General features: G+C 39.8%; 1 protein-coding gene across 1 annotated transcript; it reads right to left on the reverse strand.

Moving 5' to 3' along the window:
* Window positions 1-21025: 21025 nt before the first annotated feature.
* LOC122001263 (probable isoaspartyl peptidase/L-asparaginase 2) lies at window positions 21026-22724 on the reverse strand. The gene is made up of 3 exons (XM_042555919.1): window positions 22272-22724; window positions 21738-21824; window positions 21026-21643 (listed from the first exon to the last, which is right to left on the reverse strand). The coding sequence occupies exons 1-3, from the start codon at window positions 22668-22670 to the stop codon at window positions 21128-21130; spliced, it is 1002 nt and encodes a 333-aa protein (XP_042411853.1). The 5' UTR covers window positions 22671-22724; the 3' UTR covers window positions 21026-21127.
* Window positions 22725-26127: the final 3403 nt, after the last annotated feature.

Consider the following 26127-nt stretch of genomic DNA (forward strand, 5'->3'; position numbering starts at 1 on the left):
GCACTAAACATGAACTTATTGATACATTAGTTCATTTCTGCAGATATTTCAGAAATTTTGAATTTGGATTATGGATTCTATAATCTGCAATTAAACATTCCAGTATCAGGGTTTCACAGCTGGATTGGTGTAGAGATAAAAACTTAACAATTCTGTCGAAGTACAGAGAAGTTCTGGAATTTTCAGAATCTACTCAAGCTTCTACCAATCAAATGTGCAGCTACACATTTTAGAAGATAATATCACTGAATTCACAAAAATCCTGCTCTTATAATTCACACATTAACTAACAATTCCTGCTTCTAATTATTCTGTGAGATTGCAATTACAGTATTCTGTCCATTTCTGACTTCCTTGTTACTGATCAGAATATGCTGTTCTGCAAGTCATACAAAAATTGAGCTTCAATTGAAATTTCAATGTCAAAGATTGCCATTCATTCAGCTTCAATTTCTGAAACCCTGATTCAGCATTTTCCCAGTCCCAGTAAATGGAACTTAAGCAGCAACTCAGAAGAAAGGTGAATTCTGCCCTTAAACTTAAACTCTTCCATACTGATAACTCTTTGCACTTCTACAACTAATGAGTTCAAAAATCAAATTCAGAATTGATATCAAAGAACTCTATAAGTTAATCTAATATCTGAATTTCGGATTGCCAGAATTCATTTTCAGAATCAGAATGCATTGATCCAACTCTATAAGATATTAGTCTCAGAAATCTGATTTAAGAGCAACTTGGCACGCATGTAAATCCGAAACAATTGCTGAATTCTGGTTCCATTTTCATACCTCACTGTTTCTTCCTTTATTTCAGATTGAATTTCTGAATTCATCCTTCATTATTTTGCAGATGCCATGGAAGGTAGAATACCATTTGTTTCAGCACAATACAGAACTTAACTTGAGTTTCACGCTGGTTTTAAGGTTGTTCTGAAATTTTGATACTCCATTTGATACAAAACAATTTCCAGCTTCCTTGTTTCTGCACTTCTATGTTCATTCCATTTCTGCATTTCTGCACAATACAATGTCTGAACAATTTTGAATTCTGCACTTCTAAATTCAGATTTCTGATTTCAGGTTTCAGAACTTGATTCCAGAAACAATTCCAGGTCCTGCAAATTCAGCTTCTGGAATTTCTGTTCTCACTACATCAAAATTCCAGCAACTACATTCTTCCAAGCTTCTGAATACATAACCTCAAATGACATTGCAAATATCCCTGCAACTGCATTTCATAAGTTAAATTATAGAATGAAGTATCAGATTTCATAACAGAAACTTGCAGCAATTGATTGGCATAACGACTGAGATTGATACATTCATTCCACAACTTCATAATTTCATTTTGGTCTTGAGTTTTATTGACTTCTTTCTTCTCTCTGCATACTGATCAAAGTCATAAAAGATCTAGCTTGAGAGGAGATCCCATTTAGCATTGAATTCTAGATTTTACAGCATAGATGTTTTGCACTAATCATGCACTTGGTATAATTCATGTAAGCTACCCATTCTTCTTGTTTTCATTTCTGCAGCCAGCCCTTTTAACCTTTAATTCCTGCTGCCGGATTCTGCACATTTTTGTTCTAAAACAGCTTCTTCTACTTCAGATTTTAGAACCTTGAAGTTGTCCAGAATAAGCAATGTTCAGCAACCAAATTTCTGAAATTCACAATAGATTTTTCAGCATTAGGCTTCCATATGTTGCTCCTAAAATTTCTGCTAAAAACAATGCTTCAGATTTCAGCTTCATTTTTCATCTTTCTACAGAATTAGCACATCCACATCTTCTTCCCACATATATCTCCCAAAGTTTTGAATGTATCAATATAGTATCAAGGCTTAAAATTCAATGCAATTGTAGCTTGCTTTTGACATGATAAAACTCAAGAAATGGAGACATCAAGCATTCAATCTTAAGAACACTTCATTTATAACAGTATTTTCTTTTTTCCAGAACAGTAGCATCCTAACTTGAAAAACCTTAAGCGTTTAACTCCATTACATCTTCCCAAAACTTCATCTTTGGCTTGAATTTGAATCCCGTCCATTAACAAATGAATCCAAGCATTCAAAAGCTCTATACATCTCCCCCACACTTAAAACTTTGTCATCTTACTCAATCTAACTCATCAATAATTCAACCAACACTCCCAATGAAATGAAGGCAAAGCAAAGTGATCAAGAATTAGAATGCTTGATGAGAATGTTTCAAGAAAATTGTGGGAAAAATGAATTGGACTTTGAAATAGACAAAAGAAAAGAGTTCAATGAAAATTATCCTTCCTTTCCATGCATACATATGCTATTGTGACTTTGAAAAGAAGCTAAGCAAGTTCTAGAGTTCAATTGCTATGAGTGCATGTCACACAAAGAAAACAATAGAATTTAGTCTTGTGGTGGTCCTCACTAGGTAATTTTCATGCATTCATGCTTAATCAATCAAATTGGAATCCACTACCTTATTAACCAATATTATGTAAGTAAATAATCCAATCATGTTACATGACCTAAAATTGATGATCAAATTTAAGAGACTTTTACCATCTTAAAAGTATCACTAGAAAAATTCATGGAGAATTTTATTCAAATGGCATGCTATGTATACCAACTAAATGCAAAGTATAGAAGCAAATGTGAAATAAAATGAAAAATGTAAAAACAAAGTGCAAATGCAAAGTATGAAACCAAAGAAACGTATAAAAAATTTATTAACAAGACATGAATTAAAATGCAAAAGAAAGCAAAATTGGAACCAACTCCCCTTTAATTCCCGGTGGTTGAAGAAGGTTTAGAAGTAGAATCCACCCCGGAAGTGGAGTAATCATGGTTCCACTTAAATTCTTTTTATTCATCCTTTTTCCCTTGAAAAATTTTTTCTGGAGGTCTGAGGCGGTTCAGTTTAAGTACCCACTCCGGACGCTTATGTTCTTCTACAACATCAATCAATGAAAACACCTCCCACACACATGTGGGGTAAACAGAAAATAGGAGAACATTAGTGTGGGTAAAAGATATTTCAAGAAATGATTCACATCTAATAAAATCAATAAATGGTACCTCTATGAAATTTTCTGATGTATCACAAACAATACTTACCTTATCATGTTGAAAGGTACCTGGAGTGGAGACTATTACCTCTTTCTCATCAAGTAATTGCTCAGACTCTAGTTCTGGAGAATGTACATCTTCATGTAGTGATTCTTGGGTGCTTGGCTGCATAGCACAAGTCCTTACACTTACATCCTCATCTCTTGGTGATTCTTGAGGTCATGCTTCCAATAAGTATTCCCCTACACTTAACTTTTCTTCTGTATCAATACCTGCATTATTCACAACATTTAAAGCAACAACATTAGTAGAATCAGAAATATGAACAACTACATCATCATCACAAATAATTCTAGAAAATTCTTGTGAATAAATGGGAGTAGGGTCAGGCCTAACAGAATCACTACTTTCCATCTCCTCACTGGCGTTCTGTGCTTGTAATTGAGTAATGGATGATGCAATCTGATCTAACTGACTCAGAATATTCTGTATCCTTGCAAATTGTTGCTCTTAATGCTCACTCATTTGTTGCATAATTTCATTAAATTTCCACATTGATTCTTCAATTTGTTCTTGTACATCCTCATACTGATATTCAGGCGTATAAATCCCAGTCTGAGGCTGATAATAATAATTCTCCATCCCATCTCCAAAATACAGATAATATGGATCCATGGTCAAAAGAATTTCCTGTTCTTACACTGACAATTAGCAAATAAAATTAGAAGACTCAGGAACAAATAAAATCAAACACATGGATATATAAGCATGAAAGAAATTAAACAACAATATTTTTAAAGTTTTCCAAAATAAAGAACAATCCTAAAATTACCAAACATTGCATATATTCCCCGGCAACGGCGCCAATATTTGATAAGGCGAATCTGTCACATCCGCTAATCAAATTGTACAAATGTATATTTCACTGAACCCCTTAATTTCACAATAACGTTGTAGTAACGAGCCCAGGATCGATCTCTCGAGGAATAAACGATAGGTTGTAATCTTAGGATCATATTTTATTCCTATTTTTGGGGTTTTTAATATGAAAATGGGGGTTTGAACTTTAAATATAAATCTAACAAATGAAAAGCAGAGAAAATAAGAACTAATCTAATGCATAAAGTAAACCTAACTAGGTGTCACCGATTAGTCCAATACGCATTGTCACGCTACGTAATGAATTTCATCAACAACACACTAAGACTAAGGTATGAAATAGTTGGACAATAATGGAACCTAATCTTAAGCAACAATTAAAACGTTAACTACAGAAACTAAACCACTCAACAGTGCTACAATTAAGCGAAAGCGGAATTAAGAACAATTTCAAACTCTATTGAAACTAAATTACCCAATGCACTTGAATTAAAACAATTAATCTAAAGAACTATGATTACTAAATCAAAACATAATAAACTGAAATGGAAATCTATCAATAGTAAAAAGAATGCAAAAGTTAAACCCTAAACCATCTCTACACCAAATCACTTCTCACGGCAACTTCTCCTTGTTGTCACACAAGGAAACAGCAGAAAACACTCCAACTGTAATTGGGGAAGACAACCTCAGCAACTGAACTCAGCTCAGCCTTCACCAGTATCATCGGAGACCACTCCAAACGAAAAGGATAAAGATCGGAGCTGCCAACCTCAAGAAATCTAACAATCTGTGAGCTGCAACCTTAGATCTGATGTGGAGAAGACGATGGATGAAATGTCGTCAGAAAATGGTCCAGAAGTAGTGGAGGAACACCACCAAAGCTCACGGATGGAAGCGGAACCACCGATTGGAGGAACACCTCGGAATCGGCGGCGCAGTAGAACAGAAGTTTGCAGACACAATTCTCGCTGTAGGACCACCTTGGAGCGAGGTCAGATCGTCGGAAACTGGACGCTAGTAGTTGGGAGCATCTCGCCGATGAATTCGCCGGAAAATGGATGTGGAAATGGAGATGGTGGTCGGAATCTCGCTGGAGACGCGCGACGCGAAGCACAGGAGAATCGACGAAGGCACTGTAGCTTCTCTTTTGAATCAGATCTGGATCTGATCGGACGGCTGGGATTGATTTGGAGCTAAATCAACAGTGAAAGTTTGTCCAAAATCCGATCTGAAGGTACTAATCTTGATCTAGGGTCTGGATCTACTCTCCCTTAGGTCGGATCGACCAGATCATCACTGGATGGCCCAGATCTGCCCTGTCTTCAATGAACGGTCCAGATTAATTCGGGCTGGATCAATGGCTAGATGAACTCAGATCTGGAACAAAACTTCTGGATCTTCATCAATGGCTCAGATCTGTTCCCCATTAGGTTGGATCGGCCAGATCTTCAACGGATGGTTTAGATCTCTCCTATTCTTGATAAACGGCCCATAATGCTTTAAAGCTTGATCTTCTCGTTTGAACTCCGATTCGAGCCCAATTTCGGTCCAAATAGTTCGAAATCCAAGATCCTTTGATGCCTACAAAATAAGAATCAAATATTAGCATCAAATAATACAAAAATACAATAATTTATAATTAAGTCCAAAATAGATACAATGCACAAAATATGATATAACCATGATTTAAACCTATAAAATCAACATCAAAACATGCATATATGAATCAAAATAATGCAATGAAATCATGGTTATCAATACTCCCCTCACACTCAAGTGCAAATGGCCCTAATCAGAGACTTTAAATTTGAATCTATCCGAGCAACCATCAGCTAAGCAGACTCACATGGTATGACCGAGGTTCTTTTTGCTCGAGGAAAAGAACCCAGGCCCCCAAAACATCGTTGGTCTCGCTCTAGACTTGCTATTATGAGGTCGGCTAGTATTACACTTGTGTCTCATGCTATCATCCAGGATGCTCGGTCGGTCGAGACAGTACCAGAACCTTTGCTTGCTTGGCCAGCGTCACCACAGGCTCTAGGGATTCCTTCTATCACCTTAGGAGTCTGAAGCAAACATCTATTACTAGGTCAACCGGTTCTACACCTCTGCGCCCTGCAGTCGCGTGGAATCTTGAGTCAGTTGAGGTAATAGCAGCTCCCTCCCTATCGGCTTGTTCAGAGTCACTAAGGGTTTTTGCCGATCTTCCTTCAAGGTCTAACTCTTCGGCTGGCCCCCATCAACATTTCAAACAATCCTATGGCTTGCCCTCTCAATAAGGATTGGGAACCACTGCCTCATCCTCCTATGGGACACTGAAGCTAACCGGCCCACTAGCTGAGTCTTGGGTGAGAGCACATGGACAATTGAAAGGGGCTATGGTATCGACGTACGTAGATGAACAAGCCCAAAATGTTATTACAGTAAGCTCCTAACTTGGCTCACCTTATAAATTAAGATCTCATTGTTATCCTTTTTTAGTTTTATCCTTCCGAGATGCATTTAAGCCAATTAGTGGTGGACTTGGAGCGGGCTAACAAAATCCTAAGAGAACGGGTAGAGGGGTTAGAAGCTGTCAAGTCCGTTCCAAGTACCGAGACGACTAACTTGCAAGACGAGGTAAGGGTTCAGTCTAGGTTTCTTTTCAATATGGGACAAACCTTACAAGAATTTTAACAATTGGTGGATTCTCAATGAGTGAACAAGCAAAAATTGGAAATCTCGCTATAAACTAGTGAATCCCAACTCCGAACAGAAAGGGCTAGGAGGGCTAAGGTCATTTCAGGTCTGACTCAGAAACTACTCTGCTAGAAGAGCTAAGATTTTCTCCCTCGCTCAGCTCTCCTGGCCAAATCAAGGAATTATCCTCTAAGGACTTGGTTATATAGGAACAATAGGAGAAATTGGACACGCAAGTAGCCCGATTTGAGTCATTACAAGCTGAGTTAAACTCTACAAAGGCTAACCTAGGAGTGTGCAAGGCCAAGAGGATGAGCGTTTTGAGGTCAAACAGAGGGTTATCTTGACTCCGATGAATTCAATAAACAATTGGTCAAGCGCATGTTAAGAACGTTCTCCCATGTAGCTGGAGGAGTTGTCCAATAGCTCTCCCATGCAACTGGAGGAGTTATCCAATAGCTCTCCCATGCAACTGGAGGAGTTGTCCAACAGTTATGGGAGGACAGCTATTTATCAATAGAACCTCCTCAGCAATCTATAGACCGTCATCGACTACTCAAAGAGCTCGTGAAAGGCCTCTTAAGTAAATTTGACTAGTATTTTTGATGTTATGTTTTCATAATGTGTAATTGTTGAACAGAACATAAATTCAACTTCAAGAAATGCATTAAACATTGTTATTAAATTGTACCTATTTTCTTGCATATCTTCATAACTACCCATCTTTCTTGTAAGATAAATTTCATGTGACTTCTTAATGAAATATTTATCAATACGCATAATAAATGGGCTGCATATTAAACTAGACGAGATGATACCGAGCGGAATGACCAGGCCAGTATTTTTCATCGTTAATTAATCATTGATTGCCAGACTAAATAATGAACCGAATGAGATAATGATATCGAGCGGAACAACCAGTCTAGTCGCTTATAGCCCGGCCGGTAGCTCGGGAGTTTGGAACTTTAGGCGTGAGAACTTGCTTGCTTATAACCCATCCGAAGGATTGGCAGTCTGGGACTTGAGGTGCGAGAGCATGCTCGCTTATAACCCACCCAGAGGATCAGGAGTTAGGAACTTAAGGTGAGAGAGCATGCTCGCTTATAACCTAGCCAGTGGCTTGGGAGTTTGGGATTAACCCGATTAGACTCTCGGGGCTTAGAATTTATAGGCGTGAGAACATGCTTAATTATAACCCGACCAATGGCTTGAGAGTCTGGGATTAACCCGATCAAAGACTTAGGAGCTTAGAATTTGTAGGTGCGAGAATATGCTCACTTATAACCGGCCAATGGCTCGGGAGTCTAGGACTAACCCGATCGGAGACTTGGGGGGGCTTAGAATTTGTAGGTGTGAGGGCATGCTCATTTATATCCCGGCTTATAACTCAGGAGTCTGGGACTAACCTGATCCGAGACTCAGGGGCTTAGAATTTATAGACGCAAGAGCATACTCACTTATAACCTGATTTGTAACTTGGGCACTTGGAACTTTACAGGATTTATCATATGAACGTGCTTGTATTCTCATTAAGAGTAAAAATTTAACGTAATACATGAGCAAATTGCAAGCATACTATTCAAGCCCTACAATGCTATAGATGATTTGCGCTCCAGGGTCGCTCCAATCTTCTCCCCTCTGCATCTTTAAGGTACTATGATCTAGAGGCGAGCTTTTGCACCACTTTATGGGGTCCTCCCCACTGTGGGTCCAACTTATTGACATCTCCGACCATTTAATCCTCTTTCAAACTAGATTGCCAACCTGAAAAAACCTGAGGATACCCCTTCTATTATAATTTTGCCTCATCATTTGGCGGTATGCCATTAGTTGAGCAGCTGCCTTGTCTTTGACTTCTTCTATCAGATCAAGCTCCATAAGGTGCCGGTCGACATTGGCCTCGTCGTACAATTGCCTCCGATTGAACTCTAAGCCAATCTCAACTAGGACCAGTGCTTCACCACCATAAATCAGATGAAAAGGAGTTATACCTATCACTTCTTGAGGGGTTGTTCAATATGCCCATAATACACTGGGTAACTCGTCAATGTAACTTCCTCCAATATGGTCTAACTTGGACTTGAGCTTTCTGAAAATTTCTCTGTTTGTTACTTCTGCTTGGTCGTTGCTATGATGGTAAGCCATAGATGTGAAGGCATACGTAATACCGTAGGTTGAACACCACTCTCAGATTTTCCTACCCTGGAATTATCTGTCATTATCTGAAACTAATTTATGTGGAATTCTAAACCTGCAAATGATGTTCTACCATAACAATTTGATAATCATTTGCTAGGTTATCTTGGCCAATGACTCTACATTCACCCATTTTGAGAAATAATTGGTTGTAACTAGCAAGAATATTTTTTGGGTGGATGCTACGGGCAAAGACCCCACTTTATCCATATCCCATTGGTCAAATGGGCAGGAGACAATGGAAGTTTTTAACAATAATGTGGGGTGGTGTGGAATATTCTGGTGCTTTTGACAAGATAAACAAGTTCTCATTATTTGAGTTGCATCGGCCTGTAGAGTAGGCCAAAAATACTCGGCCAGTAAAATTTTTCGAGCGAGGGACCTGTTGGAGGATCTTACGACCGGCTATAAGGGGGGTTGAATGGACGGCGCCCCCAATTACTTGCTTCCTATGATGTTAGCGCAGCGGAATACAAACGAACACAAATAGAAAGCTAAACACCAAATACAAGAATGGAAATGCAAACCGCTAACACGTTTGTTTACGTGGTTCGGAGATAACTTGCTCCTACTCCACGGCGTGTCCATAAGGTGGACGATCCCTCAATCCGTCGGTGGATTAGTCCCCGGAAACTCCGGCTAGCTCAAACCTCCTTGTGGGTGGAGAAACCTCACCACAACACTCACCAAAAGCACTTGGACACAAGGGAAACCTTGAGCACTTAGTGACTACTAATTAGGCTTTAACCATGTCTAATTTCGTCACCTTGGTCGGTCATCCCAAGCTCGTTCTTATAGAGCTTGGAGGAAATCAGAAAGTTGATTTGCCCGTTACCAATCGACTGGTCCTTGCACCAGTCGACTGGTGCCAGCCCAACGACTCTCTGCTAGTCGAGCTACAATGCACCAGTCGACTGCTACAGTGCATCAGTCGACTGCTACAGTAACTGCTACAGTGCCCCCGTTGACTGCTACAGTACCCCCCATGAGATTTTTCCTCGAGTACAATCTCTCATGCACTCGGACCCTCACGACTCACTTGACTCTTCTTTACAGCCTTGACCTCTTGCCTTAAAGCCTACTTCCTTTGGCTCTCGTCCCTCGGATGCATCCAAGCCCGCGGCTGGTCTCCAATGCCATCCTTCGCGTATGCCTCGAAGTCGCTTCCCTCGGCCATTGTCCTTGCTGCCTTGTCCACGGTCCCTCGGATGCTCCATCCTTCACCGAACCCGAAGCCGTCAACCTGAGTCACATGTGTATCCTGCAATCCTGCAATCCTGCACACTCACATATACATATCAAATAACAAGGGTAAACATAACTTAAACCCTTTGCCCAAACACCAAAACACATGGTCCCGCGGACCATTTGGATTGCTCTAACAATCTCCCCCTTTTTGATGTTTGGCAATACGTTTAAGTTAGGGAAAACAAATAGCAAATAAACATGCTAATACAATAGACTTACGATGGCAAGGCTACACACTTGGACTTACTCCGCCGAATGGACTTACGTTGCCAAGGCTACACACTTGGCAACCGACGAATCAAAATGCAACAAGCATTGGAACCTATCACAAGGCTCCCTCTACACCTAAGCTCCCCAATGAGCTAGGATTTTACCACAGGGATATTTAAGAACCAATCACAAGGCTCTCCCCCTACGCAAAGGCACTTAAGGTTTTCCTAACTAAACGTTACTTCTCCCCCTTTGCCTAATATCCAAAAAGCTCTCCAACAATATCCCAATTGTTGAAAACTTATCATCCAAACTGACCCAAACTCATGTATTTATCCCCCATGGATCCCATACATTTAAATGAGTTGACACGGTCAAGAACAGCACTGAAAAACAATATCAGGCTGGTATCAGTCGACTGCCACTGAGTGCCAGTCGACTGCCCCCTTCGACAGAACCTTATAGAAGCATTCTGTGGTTGAAATCTACTATTACCAGTCGACTGGTCTCGGCACCAGTCGACTGCCCTCATAAAAATGAGCTTACAAAGACATTCTGTGCTCAAAAATATTATTACCAGTCGACTGGTATCTGTACCAGTCGACTGGTATCTGTACCAGTCCACTGATACCCTATTTCTGAAAAAATCAACCTTTTCAGGCCAACTTCATAAATGCACCAGTAATTCCCTAGACCTCCAAAAATTCCCAAATTTTGTGGAGAGGTCTATTGTACCCTTGTCTACTTAGGAAAAATATATTATAAAATGTATCTATCACCAATCCCAAGATTGACACAAAATCCAAAATTAACTAAATGGTTCAATTGAACCTTGACCTAAAGTCCTAGTTTTGGCTTCCTTTTGATGTATTTGCCCATACCAACCCACAATACATCTCTAGCATTGGTTTATATGGCATATATACATCCAAAATCAATTATCATACTATATGACCCCCAAATGTCATATTTCTTGCATGAAACATAAACCATGTGTGACAAATCTCCAGGTTTGAGACTCAAATCCATCTCCAGACCTTTTGGCACACTCCATGGCTCCTATAGACTCCCAAGTAGTACCCACCTGAGATCCATTGGTCATGGGTCCCAATTTGACTCTTTGAGCTCCCCCTAGAGCTCTTAACCTTAGCCATCTTCTTAGATGCTTTCTCCATTATGGCTAAACCACAGTGGTGCACCTTGGACACATCATCCTTGCCATAATCATATGCAACCCTAGCATATTTCTTCTCATTGGCTTTAGATGACTCTCCCTTGCCCTTATCATGTGCCACCCTAGCACATGGTCTCCTTTTGGCCTTGGAGGGACTAGATCAGTATCCCAAGCCCGATCTATCATTGTTGGGTCTTTGACTACCCAACATCATACTTAATTCCTTAGATCCAACATTGAATCTCTTAAGGAATTGTTCTAACTTATCAAGTTTTCCCCTTAAAGCTTGATTCTCCTTCTCTAGGTTCCTAATCCTAGAGTTAATTTGTCCATCTTGGGCATTCCTAGACCTACCCTTCCTAGGCATATGTCTCCCTTTCTTGGGATTAATGCCTTGGTTCTCTATTACCTTTTTCTCCTTAGGTAATGAGAATTTAACTTTCCTAGGTCTATCATGCATAGGTCTCCTAGGGATATGATCAATATTTACCCTATTCCTATCATGATATTTAAATCCAAAATTTTGCATGGGTAAATAATGAGAATTATTCCTAGCATGCATAGAGGAATTTAAATTTGACTTCAAATTTAAACTAGGGTTTACCTTACCCTTTACCTTTGGAGCTCCCCCTTGACTTAAGCTTTTCTTCTTCTTCTCTTTCTCCCATTTCTTCAATTGCGCAAGCTTCTTGATTTCCCCCTTTTTAGGGCATTTGGTGTGGTAGTGACCCTTCTCTCCACACGTGAAACATATGATGCACATCTTCTTCTTTTGGACTTCTTCATTCCTACAACCCACATTAGAATTTAAAATAACTTGATTGGGTTTAGGATTTAGCTTCTTCTTACCCATAAGACATCTATTCTTGTAGTGTCCCTTCTCATTGCACCCGAAGCATATTATATGGTCTTTTGACTTCACTTCGGTGGAGGTGCTTGCTAGGTTGATTTCCAAAACTTCTTCTTCTTCTTCACTTGTCTTGGATTGTTCTTCAACCTTTGAGGATATCTCCTCATCCACACTAGTGGATGACATTTCTTCATCCTTCTCCTCTTTCTCCTCGGAAGTTGAGTGTTCTTCACCTTCCGGTTGCTCCTCCTCTACTTGAGCTTCTTCATCCGTTTCTCCGGATTTTTTTTCTTCTTGTGTAGGCATAGGTTCTTCCCATTGAGCCTTCTTTATCTTGCTCCACAAATCGTGAGCATTCTCGTATTTACCTACAAGGATCATTACGTCATTAGGTAAAATATCAATTAATATAGATATTACCTTGTCGTTTGCCTTTGACTGAGAGGTTTGCTCCTCCGTCCAATGTCGTGGTCGGAGCTTCTTCCCTTTCTTGTCCTTCGGGACTTCAAATGGCTCTTTGACCACCATCATGGTGTCCCAATCCGTGTTGAAGAAGACCTCCATCTTCATCATCCAATATTTGATGTCCCATAAACCTCTACCTTCAAGCTTTGGCGGTTCAATTAAGCCAGTCATCTTTGCTTCCTTGGCGGTTAGTCCAATGGAGAGCGTCCTCGCTCTGATATCACTTGTTGGAGAATCTTGCGGCCGGCTAGAAGGGGGGTTGAATGGACAGCACCCCCAATTACTTGCTTCCTACTATGCTAGCACAGCGGAATACAAACGAACACAAATAGAAAGCTAAACACCAAATACAAGAATGTAAATACAAACCGCTAACACGTTCGTTTACGTGGTTCGGAGATAACTTGCTCCTACTACATGGCGTGTCCATAAGGTGGACGATCCCTCAATCCATTGGTGGATTAGTCCCCGGAAACTCCGGCTAGCTCAAACCTCCTTGTGGGTGGAGAAACCTCACCACAACACTCACCAAAAGCACTTGGACACAAGGGAAACCTTGAGCACTTAGTGACTACTAATTAGGCTTTAACCAAGTCTAATTTCGTCACCTTGGCCGGCCATCCCAAGCTCCTTCTTATAGAGCTTGGAGGAAATCAGAAAGCTTATTTGCCCGTTACCAGTCGACTGGTCCTTGCACCAGTCGACTGGTGCCAGCCCAACAGCTCTCTACCAGTCGAGCTATAGTACACCAGTCGACTGCTACAGTGCATCAGTCGACTGCTACAGTAATTGCTGCAGTGCCCGTTGCCTACTACAGTGCCCCGTTGACTGCTACAGTACCCCCACAGGATATTTCCCTGAGTACAATCTCTCATGCACTCGTACCCTCACGACTCACTTGACTCTTCTTTACAGCCTTGACCTCTTGCCTTAAAGCCTACTTCCTTTGGCTCTCGTCCCTCGGATGCATCCAAGCCCGCGACTCGTCCCCAATGTCATCCTTCGCGTATGCCTCGAAGTCGCTTCCCGCGACCATTGTCCTTGCTGCCTTGTCCACGGTCCCTCGGATGCTCCATCCTTCACCGGACCCGAAGCCGTCAACCTGAGTCTCATGTGTATCCTGCAATCCTGCACACTCACATACACATATCAAATAACAAGGGTAAACTTAACTTAAACCCTTTGCCTAAACACCAAAACACATGGTCCCGCGGACCATTGGGATTGCTCCAATAGGACCGACTGCCAGCATGGCTTCCACAAGAACCATAATGTACCTCGTGTAAGATGTATTACACGTCATCTGGTCTGATACACTTAAGTAAAGGGCACAAGAAAGCTCATTTGTAAAGATGGCCCCTGATCATAGTGAATCGACCAACTCTTTTCTTGATCAGGTGTGCTTGTTCTCCATCTTTTGGTAAAACACCTTGCTGCAAAAATAAAATGATAGATATCCTCCAATCACTCTGTAATTCAAGGTCGGTCTGCCGTTCAATTCAAGCCACTAATAATGTCTACTCGACAGGCTTATCCAAAGTTCATGGAACTATGGCGGAAGCTAATTTGGCCAAGTCATCTGTTATCTGATTTTCTGTCTGAGGAACCTTTTGAATGATTACTTCTTGGAATCCGACTTTAAGCTTTTCAAATACCTCCGCATTAAGTTTAAGCTACTCATTATTGATTTTAAAATTTCCTTATAATTGTTGGGCGACCAACTGAGAATCTGAATAAATTAAAATCCAAGCAACCCCTACGTGTCTCGCAGCTTGCAGGCCAGCTATCAGTGCTTCATACGATGCTTCATTGTTGATAGCCCCATTTTATCTTCCCTATGTAATATCATAATAATGCCTATTCCGCTATCCTACCGGGTGGACGATCCATCCACATATATCTTCCAAGTCTCCTCAGGTTCAGGGTTTTGCACTTCCGTTATGAAATCAGCTAAAGTCTGGACTTTGATGATCACTCAGGGTTGATATTGTATATCATACTCACTGAGCTCCGTGGTCCACTTAATCAACCTCCCAGAGGTTTCAAGGTTGATAAGTACTTGGCCTAAAGTGCTATTAGTAAGTACCACAATCGAGTGAGAAAGGAAATAAGGATGCAACCTCTGAGCAACTAAGACCAATCCATACTCTAACTTCTTGAGTGTGGTGTAACAACACTCGGCTCCTTTTAATAAATGACTTAAAAAGTCTACAAGCTATTGATCTTTCCCCTCCTACCTCACCAATACTAACCCAACTGCATGCTCATTGGCTGACAAATACACCTACAAATGTTTGCCCACCACTGGCTTGGCAAGTATAGGCAGGGTGGATAAGTAATTCTTTAACTCCTCAAAAGTTTTGTCGCAGTCAACATCCACTGGAACTTGGTCACCCGGCAGAGGATCTTGAAAAAAAGTAAACTTCGATCAACCGATTGGAAGACAAAGCAAGACAGGACTACAATTCAGCCAGTCAGTCTTTGCACCTCCTTCAAATTGCACCCAGGAGTCATGTCTTAGAGGGCTTGCACTTTGCTCGGGTTGGCTTTTATTCTCCGCTTGACAATAATGTATCCCAGGAACTGTCCATTTTTTGCTTCAACTTAATATTTGCTGGGTTTAAGTTTTAATCCGTACTGCGTCAAAGTCCGGCAAGTTTCTTCCACATCAACACACAAGTCGGTCGCCCAGAGGGACTTGATAAGGATGTCCTCCACATAAACTTCCATATTCCGCCCTATCTGCTTTCAAAACACTTTGTTAATAAGTCGTTGGTAAGTAGCACCTGCATTCTTTAGTTCGAACGACATAATATTATAGTAATAAGTGCCCTCGGCGACTATAAAGTTGTCCTTTTCTTGGTTGTCTTTCGTGAGCGGTACTTAATGGTACCCCTGATAAGTGTCCATAATGCAAATTAAATCATAGCAGAAGTGAAATCTACTACCTGATCAATTCTCGACAAGTGGCAGTAATCCTTGAGGCATGCTTTGTTGAGATCTCGAAAGTCGATGCTAACCCTCCATTTATTTTTTGGCTTGGACACCAGAACCACGTTGGCTAACCAGCTTGGAAACTATATCTCTCAGATGTAGCAGACCACCAATAGCTTGTCTACTTTTGCACGGATGATCTTATTCTGATCTACCCTGAAATCCCTCTTCCTTTATTTGACTGGCCAGGATTTAGGGAAGACATGAAGTACATGCTCCATGACCATGGAAGAGACACTCTTGATCTCCTTGGGCTCCCAAGCAAAAATATCATTGTTACGTGCTAAACACACAACAAGCTCTTCTTTAAGTTCTAGCGGTAGGTCAACGGCTACTTGAGTGGTAGCTTTCGGTCGACCTGGTCGAATTTGAACCTCCTCCTTTTCTTCATAAACTAGGGTGGCCGGTGCTTCCAGGGTGGTGTTAACCACCATCCATTGCATCTTCCGAGCAAAATTGACTTCGATTTTGATTATATCTGTTGGTGCAGGGAGCACCAGACGATCAAACCTGTATTTTAATTATTGAAAAGGGGTTCAAAGTTAAGCTATCTTGTGATCTTAAGCAAAAGAAAAGTCCTAGTTGAGGCTAGGCAGATGGAAATTGCTAGTTGTAATTAGGCAATGAAGTCCTGGTCAGGGGGGACTGGGTAATGAAGTCCTGATCAGGGGAACTAGGCAAAGTCTTGGTGGGTTGAGAACTTTGGGCGAAATTCTAGAGTCAAAGACTCTAGGTGAAAATCCTGGGGGTTGCGAACACCAAGTGAAAGATTAGACGGCTCATGGAGCGAACGTCCAGCATGAAGTGTTGAAATCTCAGACGCTGATCAAATGTCCAGATGGTTTAGAGGACCGGTCTAGCAAAAGGTAAACTCTTCTAAGAGGAGTAGGTGAGGACGCGTTCCCTGAAGAGGGAACAATAGGCGTTGGTCCAACCTAGAGTTTCAGCAAAACTTAAAGTTAAGACCGGACAGTCTAGAGACTATCAAAATATCTTAACTGTCTATTATTCTAACTCTATTTTGCAAGAAACTAACATTTTACATGTTAAGGTTTTTATCTCGTTCAGTCGACCGAACGTCCAAATCGGCCAACCGAACCCTAGAGATTAGATCAGTTCACGACCAAGATTCAACTAAGGGATCGGTCGATCGAATGTCGGGTTCAGTCGACCGAATAGTGGATAAGCAGTGGGCTGATCGGACATGGTCAATTGGATCAGATAAGCCAAGGATCATCGACTAATCGATCAATCGAATGGTGGGATCAGTTGACCAAACAAAGACTCTTATCCAAGCAACAACATTTAAACAAAAGTTGGGTAGATTCAAGCAGGATCAGTCGACCGATCAACGTCGAGTCAAACAGTGATTCCGAGATGAGTGGATCTAGATCAGCTTCAACTCGGCTATAAGAAAGGGTTCGACCAACAATTCCAAGATCAATCATTTAGACAACTTCAGCTCCTGCGTGCTCTCCGAAAATAATTCAACAACGCCCAAACGTTGTTTTGACGATGATCACGCCCAAAGATCAATTTCTCCAAGTCGTCGGTAACAAGTTTATTTTTATGCAATACTTGTATGCTTCAAATTTGTAATCTAAACTTGTAAGATTTTTTGATACTATAGTAGTTCCCCAACGAAAGTAATCAACGATCACGGATTTTGAAGTAGGAGTCGTCATAGGCTCTGAACCAAATAAATCCTTGGTGCCTTGTTCTTTGTTTCATACTATTCTACTGTGTTTACTTTGTTTTCCAAAAAATGAATGTAAAAGTCATGAGTATTATTCACTCCCCTCTAGCCTGTCTTGATCCTACAATTAGTATTAAAGTTGTGCCGCTTTGAATCAGTGCAACTACCATTCAAGCATTCTTTTTCATTACTTTTTCGTCCATTTTTTGTAAAAATAAATTCTTATGTACTTTTTTTTCATTTTCAAAAGTTTGCCATAAGTTAGGGTTGGTTTAATAATCTCTCTTGACAAATTTGTCTATTTGTCAATTTTTTTTCTCAAAATTGGTGCAACACCACTCGAGTCGATTTTTCACCTTATTCTCCTACCGCACTACTAATCCATACTAAGTCTTGGAACAAGTTTCATTATTGTTGTCTATATGAGATTCTCTATCAATGGTCTACCAAGAAGGTTACAGCACCACACACCCACCACTATTTTCTGGCGAAGATTTCGTCTATTGGAAGAGTGTTATGGCTGATCGGATTTATTTTGTATATCTGGACACTAAAGAGTTGAGCGATGAGCCCCCTAAGTCCAACTGGCCCCGGGGCCAACCAACCTTAGGCTGAGAGACTTGTGCTCAAAGAATAGGAAATTGGGTCCCATAAATCTGATCTGCTCTAGGGTCATTCAACTATATGCTAGGTGCCTTGATATTGAGAAGTGGAGCAGTAAGCCCCTTAAGCCCGACCAACTCCTGGGCCGACTAGCTTTATGCTGAGGGTCATAGTGTTGAGGAGTGAGGAGATGAACCTTGGTGAGAATAACTCATTTAGCTACATATAATCTGACTCTAATTATCACCTCACCCTGATTTTGACCACCACCTCACTTTAACTTTGACTGTCACATCACCTCTAAGTCCGCTTGCAATATACCGTATTAGTGATATTTAGAGCAAAGGAGAAACTTAAATAGTTATTGAGGTAGGAATTTTAGGACCAAGCAAACTAATTGAGTAAGTTACATCATTTTTCATTTAATAATGCACGAAGGTAAATCAATAGGGATCAAGAAAAAAAATCCACCTAAATCGAAGGGTTGAAGTGCATGCACTATTGTATAGCATCGGTGGGCAATAGCGCGACAGTGGCGATGCAACGATGTGATGACGACGACACTGGAAATCACAATGTGGTAACAGAAAAGGTGGTGGCGATGGTTGTCGGCATGGGTGAATAGTTGAAGGGTGATCAAAAGTGGGTTATGGAAGATTTGGAGTTAGGAAGATAGAAGTAGGAAAAGGCCGGTGAAAGAGGAAGAAAAGTTCTAATCCATGCTTCCGTGCGTGCTTTTTTACTACTTTTCCAAAAAAAAATTATAATATTTTAGAATTTATAATTAGGATTTTTTAGATTTATTTTTTTCAAAGAACAAAGAAAAAGTATTAAAAAATTACTAAAATATGGGGGCCCACCTCAGGTGGGGCCCTATGCACTGACCCCACCTTAACCACTCTAGGGCCAACTCTGATTGCATTCCTATGAACGTATAACTATCCTCTAAGAAATAGATTCTATATCCTTAATGGAGAGCTATGAATTTTTTTAAAATTTTACCACCTTAAAATAATTTGGCACAAACTTATTAAAAGATCTAAGTCTGTCATATTTATTCACCAACACCACTAAAGGATTCTTAGGACTCCCCTAGTTCTATTTTAAAATTTTAGATAATGTATGGTCAAAATGTGTTGATAATCTTAGAAACCTCAAAATCACTTCATACCAAGACTATTATACTCTTAGGATATTTTAAAATACATTGATAACCTAGTTAGTTTTTAAAATTTTAGATATTGTACGGTCAAAATGCGTTGATAAACTTAAGAACTTCAGAATCACTTAATATCAAGACCATTACACTCTTGAGAGTTTTCTGAGTAAACTTTACTCTTAGACAAGGATTTTACAACCTAGATTTAGAGTTATGGATTTTTAAAATCTTCGTAACTTTAAAATAATTTGACACGAGCTCATTAAAAGAGCTGGTTATATTTACTTACTAACACCACCAAAGATTCCTAGGATTTTCTTAGCTGAGATCATATTAAGATTTAAAATTCTAGGCATTGTTGAGCCACTAGTGAATTTGGAATAAAAAGTCACTTATGACCTTAGGAATCTTAGAATTATTTTCAAACTAGGATCATTACACTCTTAGGAGTCTTTTAAGTGCAATCATACCCTTAGACCTATATTTCACAATCTAAATTGAGAGATATAAAATTTTAAAATGCTCATAACCTTAAGACAATTTGATATAAATTTATTAAAGAGTCTAACCCTATTATATTTATTGACCAATACCACCAAAGAGTTTTTAGGATCTAAATGTTATAGGGGTATCAACGAATTTTGATCAAAATCTATTGATAATCATAGGCACATCATAAGCAATTCAAACTAAGTTCATTATATTTTTACATCATCCTGAGTGTAACCATATTCTTTTTTGGATGAACAAGTGTAACCATGTTCATAAATATCAATTTCACAATCCTGAGTGTAGCCATATTCTTTTTTTGGATGAACAAGTGTAATCATATTCGTAAATATCAATTTCACCGTCTAGATAGAGAGCTATATATGAATTTTTGAAGTTGGCAACAAAATTTGAGATATTTTGTCATGAATTCAGTATAAAATTTAGCACATAATGAGTAGAAAGTTTAACATTAGTAATTATGCATATAATGAATAGAAAGTTTAACAGTCTGATGGAGCTATTAATAGAGGAGTATCATCGAAAATAACTATGTATTTTGAAAAATATAAAAGTTGAATATGTTTTTTGAGTATTTCGAAAATGTAACTACACTTCGATAAATTACCGTTAACCCTATAATAAAATGATGCATTTTATTGAATTGGTGGATGAACAGAGAGCCTATCCATTTTCGAACCTATATAGTCATCTCACATGCAAAGTAGCTAGAGTTTTATATAACCCTTTACTAAACTCAGCTGTCTGGCTCCTTAATCCAATTTGATATCGTAGGTTTCAGTCACCCAAGTTCTTCGTGTAACTCGGTCTGTCAATTTGGACTTAACAACCCTAACGATCTTCTAGGTGGAATAGCTATGATTTAGATGGTAGTCCCCTATATTTGGTCCAAAATGGCCGCGCCATAATTAAATAATAATTATGTCGAAATTAGCAATTGCAACAAGTAACTCATTGAGATATTTTATGGACACGATTTTGTTTTTTTATTGGTTGGTGACAATCTTTCAGTACAGTAAAATTATTTAATCCAATTTGAAACGATCTTTCAGAACACAGCTGGCAAGACCAGAGTTTGTTGTGCCTAAAAACTCTGATGGAATCAATGGACGAACTCGACTTGAACTTCCCTTTTGCAAGGAAACTTTAGCTGAAAACATCTCAACAAAAACAAGAGGAATCTGGTAGATAAATTAAATAACCCTTATTTTGTTGAAAACAAAACAAAAGATTCCAGCAGAGTGGAAGAATACCATGAATCAGTTCCCGTCAAACGGTTGAAGGAAGAACTTTAGCGTGAGTAGTCTTTTCTTTTGTTTTTGATTTTAAAAAAGTTTTTCTTTTATTATTAATTCCCATTGTTTTCCACGGTGATGGAAACAGAGGATTCATAGTGACTGAAAATGAACTACCAAATGGCGACCTCCATCAACCCTTCCTCCGTCGCACATCCCCTGAACATCCCCACCGTGTTGAATCCCATCGCCACCTCTCCGTTCCTGCCGACGGCGATGAGGCCGGCCTTGCCCTCGTCTAGCCTCTCCTTCACCGCGTAGTCCACCGCCTCCTGCAGGCCCAGCCCCTTGTACTCCATCAGCGCGGCCACGTCCCTCGCCAGCGTGCTGCGGATGATCGCCTCCCCCTCGCCGGTGCACGACACGGCGCACGCGTCGCACGCGTACGTCCCCGACCCGATCAGCGGCGAGTCCCCGATGCGGCCGTTCATCTTGTTCATCAGCCCCCCGGTGGACGTCGCGGCGGCGCACCGCCCCGCGCTGTCCACCACCACGCACCCCACCGTCTCCGGCGCGTAGATGCTGATCGGGAGGCCGTTCATCATCTGCATTTCGCCGCCGACGTCGGCCACTAGTCCGGCGCTTGCCCTGCAGGTGTCCGCGCCGGTGAGAGGGACCCTGTAATCGAACTGCATGTTCGAGCATATCATCAAACATGTCATCTCAGCTTGTGCTCCTGGAATTAATTTTAGAACAAAAAGAAATCAAAAATTAACCAGAGACCATGATGCTGTTGGCCGCCTTGGCCAGCTTCAGCATGCCCAAATTCTCTTCTGTGATGAAATAGCTATTATCCACCATTTCAACTCCCTGCACTTGCAGTACAACAACAAGAACAACTTTGAATCAGAAAGCACAGGAACAAAATTAAAAGTGAAGAATAATTTGACATGAATTTTGTTCAGAAAACAGAGTCCCAGACTGGCTGTTCTGTCTCTTCTCAGTCATCATTTGCAGCACGAAAACAGAGTGTATACTCACAAGTAGCAGTTTTGTGCAACTTCAATTTAGGGTCTCATTTAGTGGATAGATTCTCGCGATATTTTTCAATTCAAATCCGATTTGTACACAGACAAGTTCCACTTTTACAGTCTGATTTCTTAATATTTTTTTTTATCTTTTGCATATTTGATTGAGCTGTGTAAACTGAATGGGTGGTTCTGGAAGGTAGATTCAGATTTCATTTTGACGACGAAAGTTTCGTCTTTTCGTGGGTGTTTAGAAATCTAATGAAGGAGGGAGATGAAGGGGAAGGACCTGTTTGCGGGCGAAATCCTCGGCGCCGTCGAAGGCGAGGTAGGAGTGGGGGGAGCGCTCCATGACGAGGCGGGCGAGCGAGACGGGGTTCTTGACGGTGGAGATCCCGGAGACGGCACCGCAGCGGCGGCCCCGTCCGTCCATGATGCTGGCCTCCATCTCGACGGTGCCCTTCCTGGTGAGCGCCGACCCGCGGCCGGAGTTGAACACGGGGTCGGTCTCCAGCTCCCGGACCACCATCTCCACGACGTCCAGGGCCAAAGCACCGGCCCGGAGCGCTGCCGCTCCGGCAGTCAGGCAGCGGACCAACACCCGGCGCGCCTCCTCCTGGCGCTCCACCGGTAGGGCAGGGTCCACCCCCGCTCCCCCGTGCACCGCGATCGCCCAGCCCCCCACCATCTCCTCCCTCCCTTTCCTATCGCGTTGCTTCCTGGTTGAGGATGGAGGTGTGAGACGGGCTATTTATAGAAGGCAATGCGAAGGAGGAGGCCGATCTAGCAGACGAACAATTCGGTAACAAATTTCACTAGAGAAAAAAGATTATAAATTCGTATAAAAAAACGAGGAATAGTTGGAGAGATAATCACAGAGTATCTTCGAAAAAAATATATATATAAAAATGTAAAAATTATTGGTGAGAAATTACTATATGACGGTCGGAAATGGACCCGAAATTGTGGGGAAAGCTTCAGCGTAGTGGGTGGGGGAATCTGAGTCATTTCTCTTGTCGTTTTCGCTTTTTATTTATTGAATCGCCTTAAATCACGATCTTGTGACAGGATTCTCCAGCAGACAGGGGTGCCAGATACTGAATCTACCAGCGCCCGCCACTACTTTATTCTGACTCTATCTCATCCGTTCATCTTCCAAAGTCCATCGTACGGTTCTCGAGCCTCGTTCACGTGCGCACTAATGTTCGGAGCCGCCACTTGGGGAGGATGCTCAGCGCACGATACATGAAAAAAACAAGAATATTTTTGTATTAGAAATGCCAGAAACTTTTTATATTTATTTATCAGTAAAATAACATTTTATTCCGTTTCAATTCAATTTTATTTTTAAAACTATTCTTATTCAATATTATTTAATTATAATTTATAAATGTCATAATATAAATATTTTAATTATAATATAACAAATAAAATAGACTAAAATAGAATTAACTATTATTTTAATAATAAAAATGAATAAAGGTGTCTCCGAAAATGTAAACTCTAAAATATTTTTTTAAAATGATTCCCTTCGCCTTGGAAATCTGGTCTAGATTCTTGTTTGTTACCCGATTTGGATATTAGCTGTCAAGAGATTCTTCTTGCTGTAACAAAAGTAAAAAAATAAAATAGAATAAAATGTAGTGAAAAATATGTGCGATAAAAAACTTGGTAAGAATATTTTACAGCTGGCATTGTCGAGAGCTGTCTAAACGTATTTGGGTGAAATAGCTTTCTCAAATAAATAAAAATTAATCTGAAACGGATATTAATTAATTTATCTTCTACTGAAAGATTCTCAAGTATATAAGTTTATGTTGCAAATTAAAATGTTGTTATTGTTTTTTATGGTTTTATTTTGAGAAGAGGAAGCAAGCAAGAAATTGAGTTGGGTAAAATTTTTGTCATCTTTAAAAATAACATCTTATTGTTTTTTTTTAAAAAGGGATGTTTTTATCTTTTTATTATTTTAAAATATAGTTATTTCAATATTGTTGTATTAGATTTAGTCAAAACGACCTCAATTATAATATTTTTTATTAAAATTATTCCACTTTATAATATTTTTACTAGAATTACTACGTGATCATTATTAAAAAAGTTGTGATAAAACTTAAATAATAATTTTGAGCCTGTTATGATAATTTTATCTAAAATTCTTATTAATTTTTTAAATATGGAATATCCTTATCAAAATAACAAAATAAGGGCAGCTTTTTACTTAACTCCATAGCTAAGTTTTCAAAATTCAAAAAATCACTTAGGCTAATTTTAAAATTATCAAATTAAGTATTCATTTTTAATTTTATTCTCAGTCAAATGGATTTCTGTTTAAAAATAAGTCGATTGATTTTTAACACCAACGGAATCGATTTCTCTTTATGATGAAGTTTTGAGTAAATCGATTGATTGATAATAAAAATCAAACAAATTGATTTACTTCTATATCAAAGTCAGTTTTGGACAAAATCGGTTGATAGATCAAACAACCTCAGATTGATATGAGATTAGTTCATATGCATTTGACTAATTGATATAGGAGCATCGAACACCATGATCAATTTATGTTCTTCGATAAGGCTACGGTGCAGAGGGAATTCAAAATATTTAGATTTGCATCTTTTAGATTTTTTTAATTAGTTATCCGTTAATTAAGTTTATGTTTATTTTTTTCTTAATTATATTTAATTTTATCCTAAATCTTAGGAAACTAATTCTTGTTAGTTAATTTATCCTAAATCTTAGGGAATAAGTTTATTTAATTATTTTTTCATTTATATTTTTTTAATGTTTTGAGAGGTATATAAATCTATACTTAGATGATGTTTAGGATAAGCTATTTTAATATTAAATTAATTGATTTCGGTTAAGTCACATTATGACTACGTCTCTTTTTCTTTGAGCTCTTGATTTCATAATAGGTTTAAGCCTAATTTAGGCTATTTCTTTCTTTCTTTTTTGTTACTTCTCATTTGTTTTCTTGTTAATTCCTTGGCAACTTCATGCCTCAGAATAATATACATATTTTATTCGGCGTTAGTTGGTATCAGACCTCATTAGGATATAATGGAGGGTCGTCGTGGATGCGGTCATGGTTGTGAAAGGCAGGTTAAGGCTGAGAAAGCCTCACACCGTGGTTGTAGCACCCAACACGAGATTCAATATCTATAGACACAAGCCATAAAAAATGTAGATCCGCTACATTAACGACCCCCCTAATGTCGACCCCACGGATATAGAGGGAGGTACATGCAGGTACACAGGCGCTAGGCACATGGTGGGGTAAACCCCATGTCATCAGTTCCCAAGTATCGACCCCTGGACATTATGCCAGAGATGTCATGTGTCCATCGTCTGTGCTACGCCCTGGGGCAGACACAAGCCATAAAGTTATCTCAGTGTCTAGTGGCGTAAGATTGTCAGTTCCTTTATTCCTCTTTTGAGAAATCCCTACTTTTCAATCGAGAAAAGGTGTCCAAGGGCAAGTTTGGTTTCGAGAAATACAGGATCAACTACCCCACCACCTATAATTTCAAGAGAATGCCGACTCTATAGCACCTCTACATCCCCCCTTCCTTTCGTAGCGGTGGAACAACCATGAGGATACGAACTTCAACAGCATCGAGTACGATCAATTTTACTCTTCTGATCATCCGATCATAGGAGCCACCAGAGACGACCAAAAGATCAAAATATTTGGTGATCCAATTTATGATGACGAAGAGGAGGAAGACCCTAATGAAGAGGATGAGAACGAAAGACACACTATTGCTATCTTGGAGGAAGAAGAAGAGTCTTCCCTTATCTCTAATGCTTTCCACTTGGTGGAAAATGCATCCATTGAAGTCCCCATTTCCACTCCAAGTTACATATGGGAGGATCGATTGGTCCCAATTGAGCTGATTGACTCTACGATGAAGATCACGATTGTGTTGGTTTTTGAACTCATTGAAGTAAAGCAAATTGCAGGACCTAATGATGCTAAAATAAATATTGGGAGGGAATTTAATTCTTCTAAGGTATAAAGAGCTCAACAATCTACTATGACTTTAGATATACAATTACAAAGTATTCCAGAGGAGAAGAAAACATTAATATCACACTACAACAAAAATATTAAACGACAACACCATAAAGACAACAAT

Source organism: Zingiber officinale, chromosome 7A (genome assembly GCF_018446385.1).
Source record: "Zingiber officinale cultivar Zhangliang chromosome 7A, Zo_v1.1, whole genome shotgun sequence".
Lineage (NCBI taxonomy): Eukaryota > Viridiplantae > Streptophyta > Magnoliopsida > Zingiberales > Zingiberaceae > Zingiber > Zingiber officinale.

Excerpts from the sequence above, each read along its gene's own strand:
- LOC122001263 (XM_042555919.1), bottom strand. The coding sequence starts at position 22,670 with ATGGTGGGGGGCTGGGCGATCGCGGTGCACGGGGGAGCGGGGGTGGAC. Across the intron at positions 21,825-22,271 it reads AGGATTTCGCCCGCAAACAG|GGAGTTGAAATGGTGGATAA; the intron begins GTCCTTCCCCTT and ends CTGCAAGTGCAG. Across the intron at positions 21,644-21,737 it reads AGGCGGCCAACAGCATCATG|TTCGATTACAGGGTCCCTCT; the intron begins GTCTCTGGTTAA and ends TCGAACATGCAG.